Source organism: Alosa pseudoharengus, unplaced genomic scaffold (assembly GCF_046254945.1).
Source record: "Alosa pseudoharengus isolate Yale_2024_CS ecotype anadromous, Long Island Sound unplaced genomic scaffold, YU_APseudo_1.1 YU_APseudo_1.1_scf_18, whole genome shotgun sequence".
Classification (NCBI taxonomy): domain Eukaryota; kingdom Metazoa; phylum Chordata; class Actinopteri; order Clupeiformes; family Clupeidae; genus Alosa; species Alosa pseudoharengus.
In genome coordinates, this window is record NW_027468650.1 from 7,911,893 (window position 1) to 7,928,920 (window position 17,028).

At 45.8% G+C, this 17,028-nt stretch overlaps 1 protein-coding gene across 1 annotated transcript in view; it reads right to left on the reverse strand.

Annotated features, from left to right (window-relative positions):
* The window catches only part of ntng1a (netrin g1a), a 100,016-nt gene extending 94,191 nt beyond the window's left edge, over positions 1-5,825 (reverse strand). The window contains exon 1 of the mRNA XM_076291428.1: positions 5,580-5,825. Coding sequence (XP_076147543.1) covers positions 5,580-5,825 — 246 coding nt within the window. The remainder of the gene's footprint in view (positions 1-5,579) is intronic.
* Positions 5,826-17,028: the final 11,203 nt, after the last annotated feature.

Here is a 17,028-nt window from a genome sequence, read left to right on the forward strand (position 1 = left end):
TTTATTATGCTTCGCAGTGCCACTGTTTAATAGATAACTTTAGTGAGTATAACTACGTGATAGATTACACGTGGCAGGCGTTGGTATTCAGTGGCTTAACTAAAGTCAATTAAGCCCTTTGTTTTGCAGCTTGTATGGAAATTGACGAACAGCGTGTCAAGGCACTGATTGTGGGTCTTTAAATGTTTAATAAGTGCTTAGCATTTGCCAGCCAAGCTCATTATGCAAATGTCTACGGTTCAAGGGAAAGCGGTGGTTTTAACTCATTGTGCTTGATAATGACTCAAAATTGGCTAACTTTGAAGGCTCCAACAACTGATCCTAAATCACTTTAGTTAAGCGTCACAATTGGGCCTTGATTTGTGTCACTTCTTCTGTTTTGAAAAAGAAGAAAGTAAACACATAAACAGATAAAGAGTGCTTATATTCCTCTGATATTCAACAGCTCTACTGAAAAGAGAAAGAGAAAAAAACAATTAGTTTTTTTTTTCTTCGGCTCCAATGTAGTTAAATTTGCAAATGCTATTTTACTTTCCCCTTTCCTACCAGCATTCATTAAAAGACAGTATTTGGGTGCAGATGCTTCTCTGGCTGGCTTCCCTGTGCACTTATAGGGAGGATGCTGGTGCGAGTAAACCATTTGATTAAAGCGGGAATGTCACCATTTGTCTGAGACAACAACACCGCGCCGGCAGCATCCCTCCCTCCACAGACTCGCGGCGGGGAGCATTTGAATATGAAACAAGCCGTATTGTTGCTGACAGCACACTCATTTCTGTGTGAAATGTCAGCTTGGAGCCACTTGAGGAATGGCGGTGCTCGAAAGGGGGAGGCATGATGAGCTAAAACGCCTTCCATCATCCCCGCGAGCTCCGTCAATATCGCCGAGAAGTGCGCGGAAGAAAGGTCAGCATTATATATCAAAACACAAATAAAGCAACGTCGCTTTTATTGGACGGAGGGAGAGCACAGCTTGAGGGATGTGAGGACGGGATAGTTTCCGTACGCCTGCCATTTGTCGTGCGTAAAGGGGAAAAAACGACAGTGTATTGTTCTGGGCTACGTTTGTTTGGGGCGTGTGTTTGTTTGTTTGTCGGCTCGGTTCCTCTCAGTCGTACTCCTTTCCATTGTTCTTGAGATTAGATTGTTCTCTGCCTGCCTCAGTCTCCCTTTACCGGCCAAATCACATTACACAGAACTCAGGAGGCAAGGCTCGTCCGCCCACTGTAAGATGAAGCCGTAATTAAGGACATGTTGCATTAGTGAAAAACTCTGGCCTCACTGGAATATCTTTAATGGCTGCCTCATAATAGTAGACAAGTGCTGGCACTGCCAAATGTTTTTTTTTTTCTTTTTAATAATCTTCTCATTTCCTAATTTGGATTTGATTGGTTATGAAATCCAGGGCGGTAGTGGTGGTGGTGATGGTGATGATGATGGAGGTGGTGTTGGAGTGAGGCGGGTGGGGGTAAGTTGTGTCCGTTCATCAGCATTTCCTGGTGTGGGGTGAGTTCCCTCATTTAGGACATCCTGTATAAAACATTATTGGCTGGTTATGAATGAATCAGATAATTCCCCCTTGGCTCCTCAAGTAACATACATTTTCACACATCCTTGGTCCATATTTTGTAAAATGATTGAAAATGATTCATTTGAATAAATAAGATGACAAAAATCAACTAAAGCTATTTAGTATGTTTCAGCTCTGGTCCATGATTCCTACAGCTTTAGCCTAATACTAACATGAATTCTGCAAAATTGGAATTGCAGTTACGTATAGCAACTAGCTACCAACTATAAACACAGCTCTTATCTTGCACGGACCTGAAATATCTATGTTGGATCGGTTCTATTGTTTGCCGGTGCTATCTGTTGTATCTATAAGGCAAGAGGTTTCTTATTTCTGGCAAATAACAGGTGATTTCAAACTCTTTCATTACCAGGACCAGAGCATCAACACAACCCAGAGGCAAGTCCCCAGATCCACCCTCCGAGTCGCTCCCTCTCCCTGCAATCACTCCGTCATCACAGTCATCAAACACGGCTCAATGACTAATACAGCGAAAAGCCAATATCTGGCTAAGCCACGCACCCAAACGCGCACCAGAGGTCAAGTTATTGCTGAGCTAAAGGTCACCCTTTCCCAGAGAAGAAAGGCAGCCTGATTCCCGACGCGGGTCACGAGCATCCCACCCTGCCGTGGCCGCAGCGGGTCCCCAGGATGAGCCCCCAGTGGTGGGATCACGCTCTCGTGAGCTGTCCCTCCCTTCCCACCCAGCCCAGCCCCCATGCCCACTACCCTCCTCTTTTGACTGCCTGGAGCAGGCGCTGTCTGACTGCAGGCAGCGATGACTGATACAGTCCTAATCACAGGAAGCAGCGCCGCAAGCCCAGAGAGAGAGAGAGGCAGGGAGAGAGAAAGAGATAGAGAGACAGGGAGAGAGAGAGAGATAGAGAGACAGAGGGAGGAGGCCTCCAGCCTGGGGATGGATATGAGCAGAAATCAATTTAAGCGGATTGAATTCTCTGATAATGCATACTAATGACAAATGCCAGAGTGGAAAAAAGGAGGAAGGGATGGGAAGAAAAGAAAGATCACAGTCATAAATAATAAAAAATAAACTGTTATTAAAGTAATCAGTAGATTGCCATAATGTTAGCTGACAATTCAGCGCTAAGTGTTGAAAAAACATTGGATGGGAATGGAAACCAAGCAGAGGTAAACTGGCCCAGATATCAGGGTTGTACATAGGGTTGTACATAGGGTTGTATGATTTGTAGCACAGGGATTACAATTCAATGTATTGTGATGTATCACAATACTATAAACTAAGTGGTTTTCTGTCTCAGTTTGCATTGTTAGGTTGGAGGGCTATTGTCAAATGGCTGAAGTCATATCATAACACTTCTACCTGTCAGGACCCAGCCACATCCTGGTCACTAGACATGACTACAATAATGGCAATACGCTTTGTTCAGGATTTGCACTCATGCTAAGCGAACTGAAACTGGCAAGTCAAAAGTGGTAAGCACTACTTCTAAGCAACAGACTGATATTAAAGAGAGAGAGGAAAATGTTGGGAGGAAAATGAATGTTTATGGCTAGCAACCATACTACACCACAGAAGCATTCTAGCAACCATACTACACCACAGAGGCATTCTAGCAACCATACTACACCACAGAAGCATTCTAGCAACCCTACTACACTACAGAAGCATTCTAGCAACCCTACTACACTACAGAAGCATTCGGCTGTTCAAAGACGTCTCGAACAAAGATTAACTCTGTTTCAATCGACCCCATCGGAGGGTGCAAATGGAAGAGTATTACAGGGCCAGTGGCTACGAAATTAGGCGTTGATGAGGAAGAAATCAAGAGTGACGTCCAGACACTTGGCCACAATCACTCATCCACACACCATGGCGACAGACAAGACAAGAGGAGAGGGGACAAGAAAGAGTGTTGTCTGGGAAGTTCTGTGGAGTTGATTAGAGGGGGCGTGCAAGGCCACTTCCTGGTTACAAGGATTGTCACACTGACCCTCAGAAACAGGTCCGGTCCAGAGCCACTCGGCCTATCCTTGGGAATCTGTCAGAGATGGAACGTCAGCGTTTTTTTAAAAGTGCATCTGAGATGCACCCTTGAATAATGTATCCTATGAATAAAACACATTAGCTACAAAACATATTGAATAATTCACTTTTCAAAGCCCCTTGCACACTAGATATTAGGTCTCCTGTCACTCTATTTTTTGTGCCTTTTTCACGTGTAGACCCTCCCCCCTTCCCCTCCCCTCTCCTCTCCTCTCCTACCTTCATCTCTGTGTCTCTGTCTCTCTTCTCACCATGGATGGCGTCTGGCTATTTTTGTTCCACGGGCATCATAAGGAGCTACATTTTTGGAACCTCCTCTATTTATCTAAACGGTCGTGCAATTTTTAGGAGCTCATTTGTTCTGATAAAATGTTTGATGGGGACGTGTGCACCCACACACGCACACACACACACACACTCACACTCACACCTCCAGAGTGTTTTCATCTTCCATTGGCCCTGTACCACTAAATGGTAGCAGCCAGCTGTGAGACTCAAAGCATACAGGCACAAATGATGGGGGAAGACACTCTCCTAATTAAACACTTTGCCCCCACAAAGGCCCCACTAAAGACCCGCAGCTTGACTCCTAAACGCAAATACACTTATCACTCTTATGCAGTCCCCACCGCTGATTCCCTGCCAGAAATCCCCCACTGTGTCTTTCGCATAGCACAGGATCACTACTGATGCTACTAGCAAGACTATTAGTTCTGTAGTAATATAGTAGTAATATAGCAGTAATGCTAATACCATGCTAATAAAACCAACTGGGGTCATCCCTATGTTCCCCGGGTTCTATGTTCCCCGCTTGGGGTTAGGGTTAGGGTTATAGTTAGGTTTTTTAAAAAGGGTCCTATGTTCCCAGGTCCCATACAAAGCGGGGAACATAGGACCCAGGGAACACAGGTACGCCAACTGCTAACAACAACACCTACTATTAAAACTAATATTACTCCTAATAAGACATTTTCTAGCTCCTTGGTCATAAGAATGTGGCTGTTAGGGGGTTGTGCTAGGAGCAACTGTGAGCATCACAGAACAACACCTGCGATGTCACTTCAGTCACGTCTCGGAGCCCGTCAGCATGCTAAACTCCGAGCAAGTTTGGCTTTAAGGAGCGCTGGGAATACACTCAGCTTATTTACGGCGGCATCCATGCCAGCAGTGTGTGATCTACACAGATTTCCTCTCTTGGGTGGAGATTAAATGAGTGCCATATGCTCAACGCTGAAGGTGTGAGACCGAGCCAGTGCATCGGGGACTGTGAACGTGTAAACAAGAAAATGGCTGGAGCACCTGGTGGAGAACACACTTGAATGTTTGTTTATATGTGCACGCTGCAGTGTTCTTTGCTCTGTATACAGTAGGTGTATATATCATGCGACTGTGTGTGTGTGTGTGTGTGTGTGTGTGTGTGTGTGTGTGTGTGTGTGTGTGTGTGTGTGACAGAGAGTGTAGGGAAACGTGTTTGTGTGTGTACAAGTGGTGTGTGTATTGAAATGCCATAACAACTTGAAAATTGAATAGAAGATTGAGAGACAAAAACAGAGAGTTCTGTGACATCTCGCTATAAGAGGCAGGTGGCACATACGGGCATCTCGCTATAAGAGGCAGGTGGCACATACGTAGAGATGTGACATCTCGCTATAAGAGGCATGTGGCACATACGTAGAGATGTGACATCTCGCTATAAGAGGCAGGTGGCACATACGTAGAGATGTGACATCTCGCTATAAGAGGCATGTGGCACATACGGGCATCTCGCTATAAGAGGCAGGTGGCACATACGGACATCTCGCTATAAGAGGCAGGTGGCACATACGTAGAGATGTGACATCTCGCTATAAGAGGCAGGTGGCACATACGGGCATCTCGCTATAAGAGGCAGGTGGCACATACGTAGAGATGTGACATCTCGCTATAAGAGGCAGGTGGCACATACGGGCATCTCGCTATAAGAGGCAGGTGGCACATACGTACCAGGGCACAGTAAGTCTCGGGCGGGTCCCCGCAGGTGATGTTGGGCGGATCCAGGGTCACCTTCAGGAATTTGGTCATGTCGGCCGCCTCGGGCTGGCAGGCCATGTAATCCCAGGTGAGGCCCTCGTCCGTGTACACCTGCGACTTGCACATGTCGTAGTGCCCCCAGGTGGCCTGGTAGTGTTGCATGGCGTGGCACAGGCTCCCCCACACAGCCTGCAGGGTCAACAGCACAGGGAAACGCATGGCTGCTTCCTTTTTGTGTGGGTGGACAACCACCGAGATCCTTTAGACAGCTGGGTCCTGCTTTTCTTTTGTTTTCTTTTTCGCACCCCTTTTTTTCCCCCTCCCTTTGATTCACCCTTTCTTTTGTTAAACGTGGTATTCCTTCCCTGTCTCTATTCCCCACGGCGCGGAGGAAAGAGATTTGGGCCCGGGCTTACAAAATAATCCAACCTTCACTGTGCCAGAGGTGCAGTGGCTGCATGCCAACCTGCTGTTCCAGGCTTTCGGAGAGAGAAGCAGGGATGGGGGGAGACGCTAGTGGTGTTCGTAGTAGGACAGGGAAGCACTGCTTTTTTTCCAGATGGATGGATCTCCAGTCCGTCTAACGTCCCAAGCTGGATAAGGTGTCCCTCTTGGCAGACAGTTGGCGTTGGTGGGGCGAGGGGAAAGACAGGTCAAGGAGAGGGGGTCCTCGGCTGGTTCCGCTGATAAACGGGAAAAAGGACGCAGGAGGGAGGAGAGGGACGCGACGTGAGTGGGCGCGGACAGAATGGGGTTTTCGGTGGGGGGGGGGAGGGCGCTGGAGAGACGTGCCTCTTCGGTGTGGTGGAGCGGAGCGGCGACCTCGCTATCTCGCTCTCTCTCCGTCTGTGCGATGACTGACAGGCCTCTCAACTCTGTTTCCTGTCAATCATCACGGCGCTGCCGCAGGTTTCTTTCTCGCGTTCCGTCGCGTCCTTTCCACCGTGGTCCAGCCGGGCACCCATACGCTGCGAGGGAGAGAACAAAAAACAGAGAGAGAGAGAGAGAGAGAGAGAGTGGGGAGAAGATGAGTGTCAGGCAGTGCAGAGAGGGGATCGAGTTTGACATCAACCTGAGAATTAGCCGACGCTGGGCAATAACGAACGGGAAAACCTGAGGGCGGAGGCAATGGCAGGTAGGGGTGTCCAGGGGCCGGAGGAAAGCCAGGGCTGTGTGTGAGTGTTTGAGTGTATATGTGTGTATATGTGTGTATATGTGTGTGTGTGTGTGTGTGTGTGTGTGTGTGTGTGTGTGTAAGCACAGCATGGGAGGGAGGGGGGAAAATATCGTATAACCCAAAGGCCATGGAAGAGAAGGTGATCCGGCCTCTTCACACCCCTGCCCTTCATGGCCCGTCAGTCTGTCCGATGCCATCCAAGTCAAGTCCAAACAACACCCCTCCGCTGGCCGGGTCCCTACGGCCTCGCCGAGACCTCGGCTCCCCTACAACCCACCCCACCCCCCTCCCCACCATCTGACCCAGGGACTGAGTGAGATGTTTACAGTGCTGAGCCAAGGCTTTGCCACAGAGAACTGCAGAGAACCGGAGACTTATTTTTATATATATATATATATCTTTTTGTTCTCTCTCTCCACTATTTTAATGAGATTTTAAAGAAGGCCAACTACAGAGGTTAGTCTCACAAAGGTTACTATAGTAACAAAATCGGGAGACCCTTTATGTGCCAAAGTACTGCAGAAGTGTAAAAGATGACCTCTGTGGTTGAGAATGCTCATGTTCAGACTCTCACTCCCCCTCTCTCTCTCACTCACTCACTCACTCACACACACACACACACACACACACACACACACACACACACACACACACACACACACACACACACACGCAATAATGAAAAAAGAATGTAAAAGGATCTTGGCTGATCCTTGACTGAAAGGTACACATCTGACTATGCCTTATTACCATGTATCCGAGCTCTGCTCAATAACAGCATATGCATGCTGGATACCTGGCTCAATTCATCAGATTTGGAAACAACGCATAATTCAGAAAACCAGCCAATGGCCACACTAGGTATGGTTGCACTGGCGTCCAGGGCAGTTGTTTATTTTTCGTCCAAAAAACTCCATTCAGGGTACAACGCCAAAAAGAAAGCTCCCATGAATGAATATCTGTCAATTACAACTTAACATTGATCAAAAAGATAGCATTAGTAGTGAGATACCCCTACTATCCTGAGGCTAAATAAAGAACAGGTGATAAAAAAAACATATAAATGGAACCTAGACAGCTAAAGCCCTTTTTTAATCACAGTCAATGGATATAGTCAAAGAGTAGTCAATTGATGTTAGAGAACCGTTAGAGAGCATTTTTAGGCTAAATGTTTTAGATTCGATTGTATATGTTTTATAGTTTATTTATTGTTCTACCTCCACAGCCCCCACATTATTTTTCTACTATTTGGTGGTACGAGTGGCAAATTGAGAACGGCACCATGGCACATACACTTTTTAAGAGCACACGCCAAGAGTCCAAGGCATCCAGAAATAGACCTAGCTCACCCAGACATTCAGACAGCCTGCATGCATCAAATATACTTCTGAGAGAGAGAGAGAGAGTGTGTGTGTGAGAGAGAGAGAGTGTGTGTGTGTGAGAGAGAGAGAGTGTGTGTGTGTGTGAGAGAGAGAGAGAGAGAGAGAGAGAGAGAGTGTGAGAGAGAGAGAGAGTGTGTGTGTGTGTTTGAGAGAGAGAGTGTGTGTGTGAGAGAGACAGTGTGTGTGTGAGAGAGAGTAATGGTGTAAGAGATAGACAGCAGGGGAGCCAGGCACAATGGGAACAGCCTGCTGCTTCCTCAAAGAAATCCACTTTGCCAAACATCTACACAAGATCACCATTGCCATTACAATGTGACAGCCAGTGTGCTTTCAAGTGCACTTGCTTTGCGTCTGGTTTCCTCAGCCTAGGAGAAGCTTGCTATTTTCAATAATAAATAGATGGGGGATAATAATAAAAGTGATATTTTTAAGTGAAAATATTTATATACTGTAGACTTTTTATTTTATTTGTATTCGTGACATCAGGGGAAACAGTTAAATTGTTTGCCAAACCATTGGTGCCATTATATTTTCACTTAGAATTAGGAGCCTTGCGTTTGACTCTGCGTTTTCAGGAGTAACGAGACAGCACACTTTGGAACTGCAAAGACGGGGCCTGAAAGCTCTCTCTTGGTCACCCTCCCTCCCCCACAACCTTTTCTCTTTTTCTAAATCCCTCCCTCTCTCTCTCTCTCTCTCTCTCTCTTTCTCTCTCTCTCTAGTCTGGTGTCCAGGGCGGAGAGATAATTGACGACGACTGGGCCGACAATCTTGCGGATGGAGCTGTGTTGCGTTTTTAGTGGCGGTTAATCAGTCGGCCCAGTCGATGTGACTGCTGACCCGGCATAGCCCACAACTCCTGAGTGATCAATTAGAAACCTAAAGGCTCTGTGCTTCACCTGGGGACCAGGGGGAAGCCTGTGTGCATCCCCAGCCATCTCTTTATGGCTCTCCTTCTCCTCCCACAAACAGTCAGCCAGGATATTGAGGTGCCATTACAAACAGCCACTGAAGAGACCTTTCCAAAGACCTCCACCAAATTCAATAAATATTCCAAGGAAATATGGCTGAGGTTGGGTTCACATCTGTGAACACCAGTGCATAAAAACTGACTAAAGATAAAGGGGATGCCAAAAGTGCTATGAGAAACTCATTTAGAGACCCTAAACTGATCCTACATTAGAGAGAAGCAGCACGATATCAGCCAAGCTTCAGGTTGCTTAAAAAGTCTTCACTTCACTAACGATAAGCTTCTTTTGGGTAAAACAGTCTAGCCTTTTTTACACTGTTAATAAAAGGGCTTTCTTACAAATCACTACGTCGTTGAGAACACTGTTGGGACTTACTGAGTGTGAGAAAATTTGAAGATATTTTACGGCATGAAACGAGGTAAGTTTACTTTCCGTTTCAGCCTTTTTCAATATGCCAATTCCAAATGAGTTATAAAGTTTTACCAACCATAACATTATTTTTTTCTTTTTTCAATCCATTTTTTCACTCTTAAGGGTTCACACATTCAACCCAGGAAAAGGGCTCTCATGAATACCCCTTGAGTATGAAAAGGTCAATTTTTTTTATCCAAAGGTATAGCTCTGTCCCATTAAAACCCATCACATCAATCAAAGAGACTCCCGTCCAAAGTTATAGATGGAGATCTGGATTGGATCTTTCTCATGAGGAAGAAGAAAGGGAGAAGGGATTGTAAAGGAGGAGGAAGAGAAAGAGGGAGAAAAGGGCAGGATGGGGGGGGTGAAGGGAAGTGAGGGATGAGGAGGTGAAGAACGAGTGAGCGGAATACAATCACGAACAAAGACGCAGAGCGAGGGAATACCTGCTCCACAGAGGGCAAGATGGCCAGCGCTGGCTCACCTCGCCTTGGCGAAAATGAAACCAATTAGGTGGACAGCACGCTTAGCCGTGGCGCCCGGCTTGATTAATGGTCGTCATATTAATGTGTTAAAGAGGGAAAGCTGAAAGTGGACGGGGCTCGGACTCTTCAGTAGACAGGCCTGGCTAAAGACCGGAGCGGAGAGTGAATGGTGTTCCATAATGAGCCAGATGCACAGATACAGGACCCAGATAAGGGTCAGTCACAGCAGAGAGAAGATCAAATACAGCTTGTTTTTACCTCCCCCCCAACCCCCACCCTATGATTCCGTCACAAGTCATCTACCCCAGCCCACTCCACCCTACCCCTCCTCTCACTCGTCACACCCCCCTTACTACACGTTGTCTGTGTCAGCAGACAACGCAGGGGCAGGAGAGTGGGCTGCATCTTAATGCAGACATGTTAATCAGGGGTGGGGGGGGGGGAGTAGCAGGTCGCTCTCTGTTCCATCGATCCGTGCGAGCATGAGGCATCTTAAACGGGGCATTTGGGGAGTGAAGCGATGATATCTATATTTATGATGGTGTGGGGCGCGTCGATACGCGACTTAAATGTCTGACATCGGGAGAAGAAGGGGCAAATGGGGGTGATAATGCAAGATTGATTTTTCCCCTCCCCACCACATGTGCTGTACACAATATCACCGAAAAGACAAGAAAACTCGGTGTGATTTATCTCAAGTGTCTAACCAACAAAGCAAAGAGAGTATCAATACCGTGCATCTCTACATGGGTGAGACACAAGCACAGCAGGTCACACACACACTCTCTTTTTTTTCCTTCCCTCGTCCATCTTCCTCTCCTCTCCACTGGTCACTGCATATATATTTTTTCTTACCGGTTCAGCACTGAGGCGTGGCCAGGTCTCACTCTCCACTCACCCTCCATAAATGTTTCATATGTTCTATATGACTTGGACGGAAGCGAGACAGCGCAAGGTCCCACGCCCCCCCCCACCCTCCTCCCGGGCCCTGAAACACCCTCCCCTGTCCACTCGCATTTGCCTCCCTCGACTGCCCGACCGTGCCTGAGTGCAGCGGAGCCGCAAGCGGCGACAGTGGCGCTGGCAGTGGCCGTGGCCAGAGCTGAGAGTAAAAAAACAACCGGTGTGAGTGACCGCCCAGGACTCCGTGTGCAGCTGTGTCCTGCTGCTCACCGACCTCCCGCTCTCTGCTGCTCCATTCACCCTCTCCTCTGGCTCTCATCTCCGCTCGCCTCACCTCTCTCTCTATTTTTTTTTTTTTAAACACTTTGTCCTCTTTCTCTGCCCTTCTTTTAGTTTTTATCACCACGGTTTGAAACTCTCTCTCCCTCCATCCCTCCCGCTTTCTCCATCCCTCTCTCTCCCTCCATCCCTCTCTCTCTCTCCCTTCCTCTCTCTCCTCCATTTCTCTCCATCTCTCAGCATCTCTCTGTGACTCTCACAGTACCATCAGCTGGATGCATGGCCTGCATGTTGTTTCACAGACTACAAGTGCATGCCTAAAATAGAAGCGCCTAACAGCAGTGGGGTGAGGTCACCGTCTGAGCGCTGGTCCCAGTCTATGGGAAACCGGGAGCTCGTGAGGAGCGGAGCCGTTACCTAGCGCAACCTCCTAATCGGTCCATCAAGCCACCTGCCAAACTGACAGGCTCTCCGACACTAACACGCACCATGACAACAGAACAAACATCACTGCAGCCGTCAAAACATCCTTCACACTGAGGAATCGGGAGAGTGTTCCTGTGTGATATTGTATCGGGAGATGGCATCTAACCTACCGAGCCTCCATACTACCACCACCACCACCATCAGCCCCCTCCAACCTCTTATGGCGGAGTCACCACATCACATATGCAGGTTTGGGATCTTTTTATGGTCTTGACATGTGGCAAATGGATGTCGTGGTGACAACTGGGAGGTGCTCAGCAGTTCGGGAGGCCTGACAGCAGCTGGGAGAAATTAAAATACGGGTTTATCACTCCCACCTCCTCCTAAACACAAACACAGACACAGACAGACAGACAGACAGACAGACAGACAGACACACACACACACACACACACACACACACACACTGTCAGAGGTAGACAGGTCCCAAGCCTCGGAAGAAAATAAACTCCCCCTGCACAGCTGTGACTGCACCACCGCTTTCTCTCTCTCTCTCTCTCTCTCTCTCTCTCTCTCTCTCTCTCTCCCTCTCTCTCTCTCTTACTCACTCTCTTGTTCTTATTTCCTCCTGCTCACAGACTCTCTCTGTCTCTCCCCATCTATCTGTCTCCCTCTACTCTTCCATAGGCTGAGATACTGCCACATACTGTTTATGTGTGATGAAACGGACCCCTTGGCAGGGCGACTCTTGATTCTCGTGGTGCCATTTGTGTCAGGGTACTTAGCTCCAGGGCTGGTTTCTCTGGCTCCGACAAGAGAAGGAAAAAACAGAGCTTCTATAGGATCTCAGTACCACCATAACTCCCAACCTCTCACTCTCTCTCTCTCTCTCTCTCTCTCTCTCTCTCTCACTTTCTCCTTCTACTACCTTTGCCACCAAGCCTACACTTCATTGCGACATAGGAGCACATCATGCATTATTAAAAACACTTTTCCTAAAAGGCTCCCATAGCAGTCAGCTTTCTGAAGGATGTGCCGATTTGCTGAAAATACTCCACTGGAACTCAAATGCAAGCCACAACCCCCCCCACCCCCCCAGTCTGGGATACACTACACAGAGGAGTTAGCCGCCAAATGCAATGATTAGTGGGCATAATCACAGCGTTACGCCAGGGCCATCACAACACAGTTCGGCACAGTCAACACAGCAGAATAGCACAGCTTTGTTCTCCGCACCGGTTCAGCAAAGCCCAATTCGGTAACAAGATGTGAGGATAGCTGTGCACTACAGGGTTAGGAAACTAAATAACTAAATATCCCCCCACTCTCTTGAGCCTGAGCGGAATTACTCCTGAGAACACCGCCTTGGCTGTAGGCAAGACCTTAGGCACCAACAATTGCAGCCCCATTACAGTAAATCTCATTATAATGATACCTAATACAATTGACTGAAAAGATTACACGCAATGCTGAGTCCACCCCTTGGACCAACAACGACAATGGTCATCAATCCTGGGGTCAAAATGATTGCATTTGCCATGGCAGTGAATTGCATTTTGCAAAAAAGATTATGATTTTTCCTTTGAACTCATGTGGTCAAAACTCTGTTTTAGGCCTACTATAATTACTAATAACCATTATCATTATCATTATTCTACTGCTATTACTACTACTACTGCTACTATTGATAACAATAACAATAACAATAATAATAATAATAATAGTAATAACAATAATAGTAGTAGTAAAAATAATAATAAAGTGGCATCACAGTTCCATGGTTTGACCTAGTCTTGCTATTATTACTCTGTCGTACTTTTGTTTTGTCTTGATGTAAGACTAAACTTTGAGTTGAAAGGGATGTCATTTATCTAGTTTTAAATAGACAGCCAATAGATCTGCACAGTAGCATTTATGTCAGAGACTGCAATTGTAAAATCAAATTGTATGTGAATTATCAGATCTAGCATTGTAATTTTCAGCAGATTTGGTCATTTCAAAAGTATCTACTGGGACAATATACTCTTCTGTCTAGCCTATATAGTACACTACTGTTCAACTGCTCCAATCCATCTCAACTCACAGCCGCATTCCAAAACGGTAGTAAATGTTCTCATTGTAGTTATTTAATTCTGCATGAACAGCCCCGTGGTCACTCGACAGAAGACATGTCGTTCTATCCACAAGAGGGCGCCTTCATTGCTAATGCCTTACAATTACATACACCGTAAACCCGGACACACGCGATTTCTTATGAAAATCGTGCAAAGGTGTACAATCATGGGTGGAGATAACCGTGACTATTTATTTGTTTCACAACATCAAAGGCTGTTGTACTGGGCAAAAACGGTAATTTCATGCACACTGAAGGATACATTTCCCGGTGTTATTTACTTCAGGGAATATGGTTGCATTTGAACGAAAAGAAGATGCTATTTGAAAAGTTACACCATAAAAAAAATAGCACGACACTGCCATGATTATCTACTTCTACATGCTAAAATGTCGCACTAATAGGTGCGGCAGCCAAAAGCGATTAACCTTTACATTTTAAAATCACTATCAAGGCTACATGTATATTACAACAACAATAATGGACAAACAGGGTGTGAGTTAGACTACTTACATTTTTAAATATTCCTTTCGATTCGCAGGACTAAGGGTCCCGTCTTTTTAAGTGTTCAACAAGTTCGCGAGTGACCACAGGATCCTCTTTAAGATGCGCGTGTTAATCTTAATGTGATGAGTTTGGAGAAAAAGGGGATCCCTAAAGTTGATGACCCACGAGTTAAATGAGCTGACTAAATGCAGCGGTTTAAGAGATGTCCAGCTCGCCTGTCAATCTCGACTGAATTGCTGTGCCACATTTCTTTTCCCTCAGGTAGACAGGATCAGATTGGAGATTTTCTTCACCCTATAAGAAATGACTGATCAGTGTCCGCGGCGCTTGGTTTGCAAGAAAAGAAACGTGAGTATTTTTCCCTTCATGTCCCGTGAGATGCAGGTCATAATTCCGCCATTCGTCTCTCCATAATCAAAGCAGGTGACGAAAGCGAAATATCCCCTCCAAACACAGGAGCCAATATCTTCTTCTATTGGCCTTTTAGTCAGTATGCCGTGACAATTTTTCTTTTTTCCTTTCTAGATTAGTTTGACCGTTGTGTATTCAACCAGTTTACCTTTTCCCCACTGTCACTCTCAATATCCAACTTGAGGGCATGGATTCCTACACCTGTACAAGATGATAACCACAGCATAGACAGCAACCAAAAACAAAGTTATTATACGGTAATACTCTCTGTCTTTCTATTAACTCGCCCAAGAAACTCACTGTGCGCAGATATAACACCAATTAGCCCTTGCGTGGAGAATATCTTCGACCGTAGCTCCGTCACGCATCCTCCTCACATTCCCTCACACAGCGAGACTGATTGTTCAGCGGAGATGGCTAGAGAGATTACGCACTTGGACACTCCGATTGATGTAGGCGCACACTCAGCCCAAATATTCCAAGGGACCAGGAGTGTTTTAGCACACCCTCTCTGTCTGTGGAGCTTTTGGTGACTCTGAGGGGACTTGAACAAGAACAGAACAAGCGATAGGAGGAAACAGGGACATCCTCAACAACACATTGGAGGGAGATAAAAACAGATAAGAAATCTCTCCCCAAATGTGAGCTAATACTGGGATTGCGCCTGGTCTCATGACCGGATACTTAAACGTTCCGCAGGGTCCTAAAGGTAGCATTAAGTAATTTAAACGTTTTAAATGTCCTCGTGCAATGCTGCGGGGTGTTAATTCGAGTAGTTATTATGCATAATACAACGGTGTAATTGAGCAAGAAGAAGCTTAAGTCCAAGGGCCCGTATTTAACCTAGAAGATTGCCTTTATGAAAGCAATGACGCCAAGCTTAGTGTGGGAATGACATTATCCATGCGCTCCTCAAATACATTCATTTCTAAAAGTGTAAAATTATAGAAAAAGTGAAATCCGCCGTCAGAAGAAAACGTTTAATGTTGATTTACACAAAAGCAGATGCCCCGCGTGCACCTCGTCGACCTCATGAGTTCTGACCAAGAATTTTAGGTTTTAACCATAATTTCATAGCCTACTGTTAAACTCAACGCTGCTGAAATCCCACTGTGTCCTGCAGCCAAGCTTAAAGAGAGAGAATGTGTGGGAGAAACCGACTACGTGAGGGAACACATCGGGACCATCATGGGGAGTTTTATTCCAGTGTTAGTTGATCTTTCCGCCCTAACAATCGCTATTGTACAAGAGGGCACATCTTAGGTTAACTATTTCATTGTCATCGAAGAGGGTGGTCGAGTAAGTGTTAAGTATTGGGTCTTTGCGCATTGATCCCTCACATAGGCTAGTCATACAGGCCTTGGTTGGGGGGGGGGGGGGTATTAAAATTCGATCCATCTTCTGACAGTAAATCCACTGATGATGGTAATGATAATGATCCCAGTGTGTTTATCTATCTCTCTCTCTCTCTCTCTCTCTCTCTCTCTGTGAATGTTGGTAGGCCTATGTGTGTATGTGTTTAACAGAGAGAGATCATATAGTGAGGTTATGGACAGATGTTTATCCCAGATATAATTATTTAAAAAAAAAACTTTGTACAAACTAAACACAGGGCCTATGTCTTAAAACAGTTGAATTTTATTTGGCTTACATATCATTCACGAATTGTCAATGACATATATGGTTGATTTAGATAACATTAACTAGCGGATTCGATTTATCTTTAGGTCTGCACATACACTCCTTCCTACTGCCGTCAAATGGGCCTGCTGTTTGTGGTAAAGTACTTCACGTGTCAGGTAGACTAGCCTATATTGCCATACAGCCTAAATGCTAAATTATGATTAAAGAATACCATATTCACTTACAATAGATACTTTGCCAAGTGGTTATAGTTGTTGCGTATTCCCTGCAGTGTCAATAAATTCAACAAGTCATGGGTTGATTTAGGCTCAAGCTGTTCCAGTGGTGTTTTTGTGACGCCGGATTCCCTTTGGAGGCCATGGGATAATTAAAGGGCTGAATTATGATTTCACTAGTTATAGTTTAAGTAGTTCATTCTATTTGGAAATATACCAGAAACGGATGGGACATCACGCGATGATCGAGATGAACAATTGAGAATAAACCAATAGCCAGCATTCAACTATAGGGATTAGTTTAGCTGATTGTGAATCCTGGCGATCATCTTTCCTATAGCATTATAGATCAACTTTATACAGACCCACCCATACCTTCATGGGTGGCGAACGGTAGCCTACAGAATGAAAAGCTGTAACATCTGTCCACATACGGGTCAGCAGTATAGAATCGACATCAACCTGTTAATCATGACGCCTGTGCCTATTTTATGA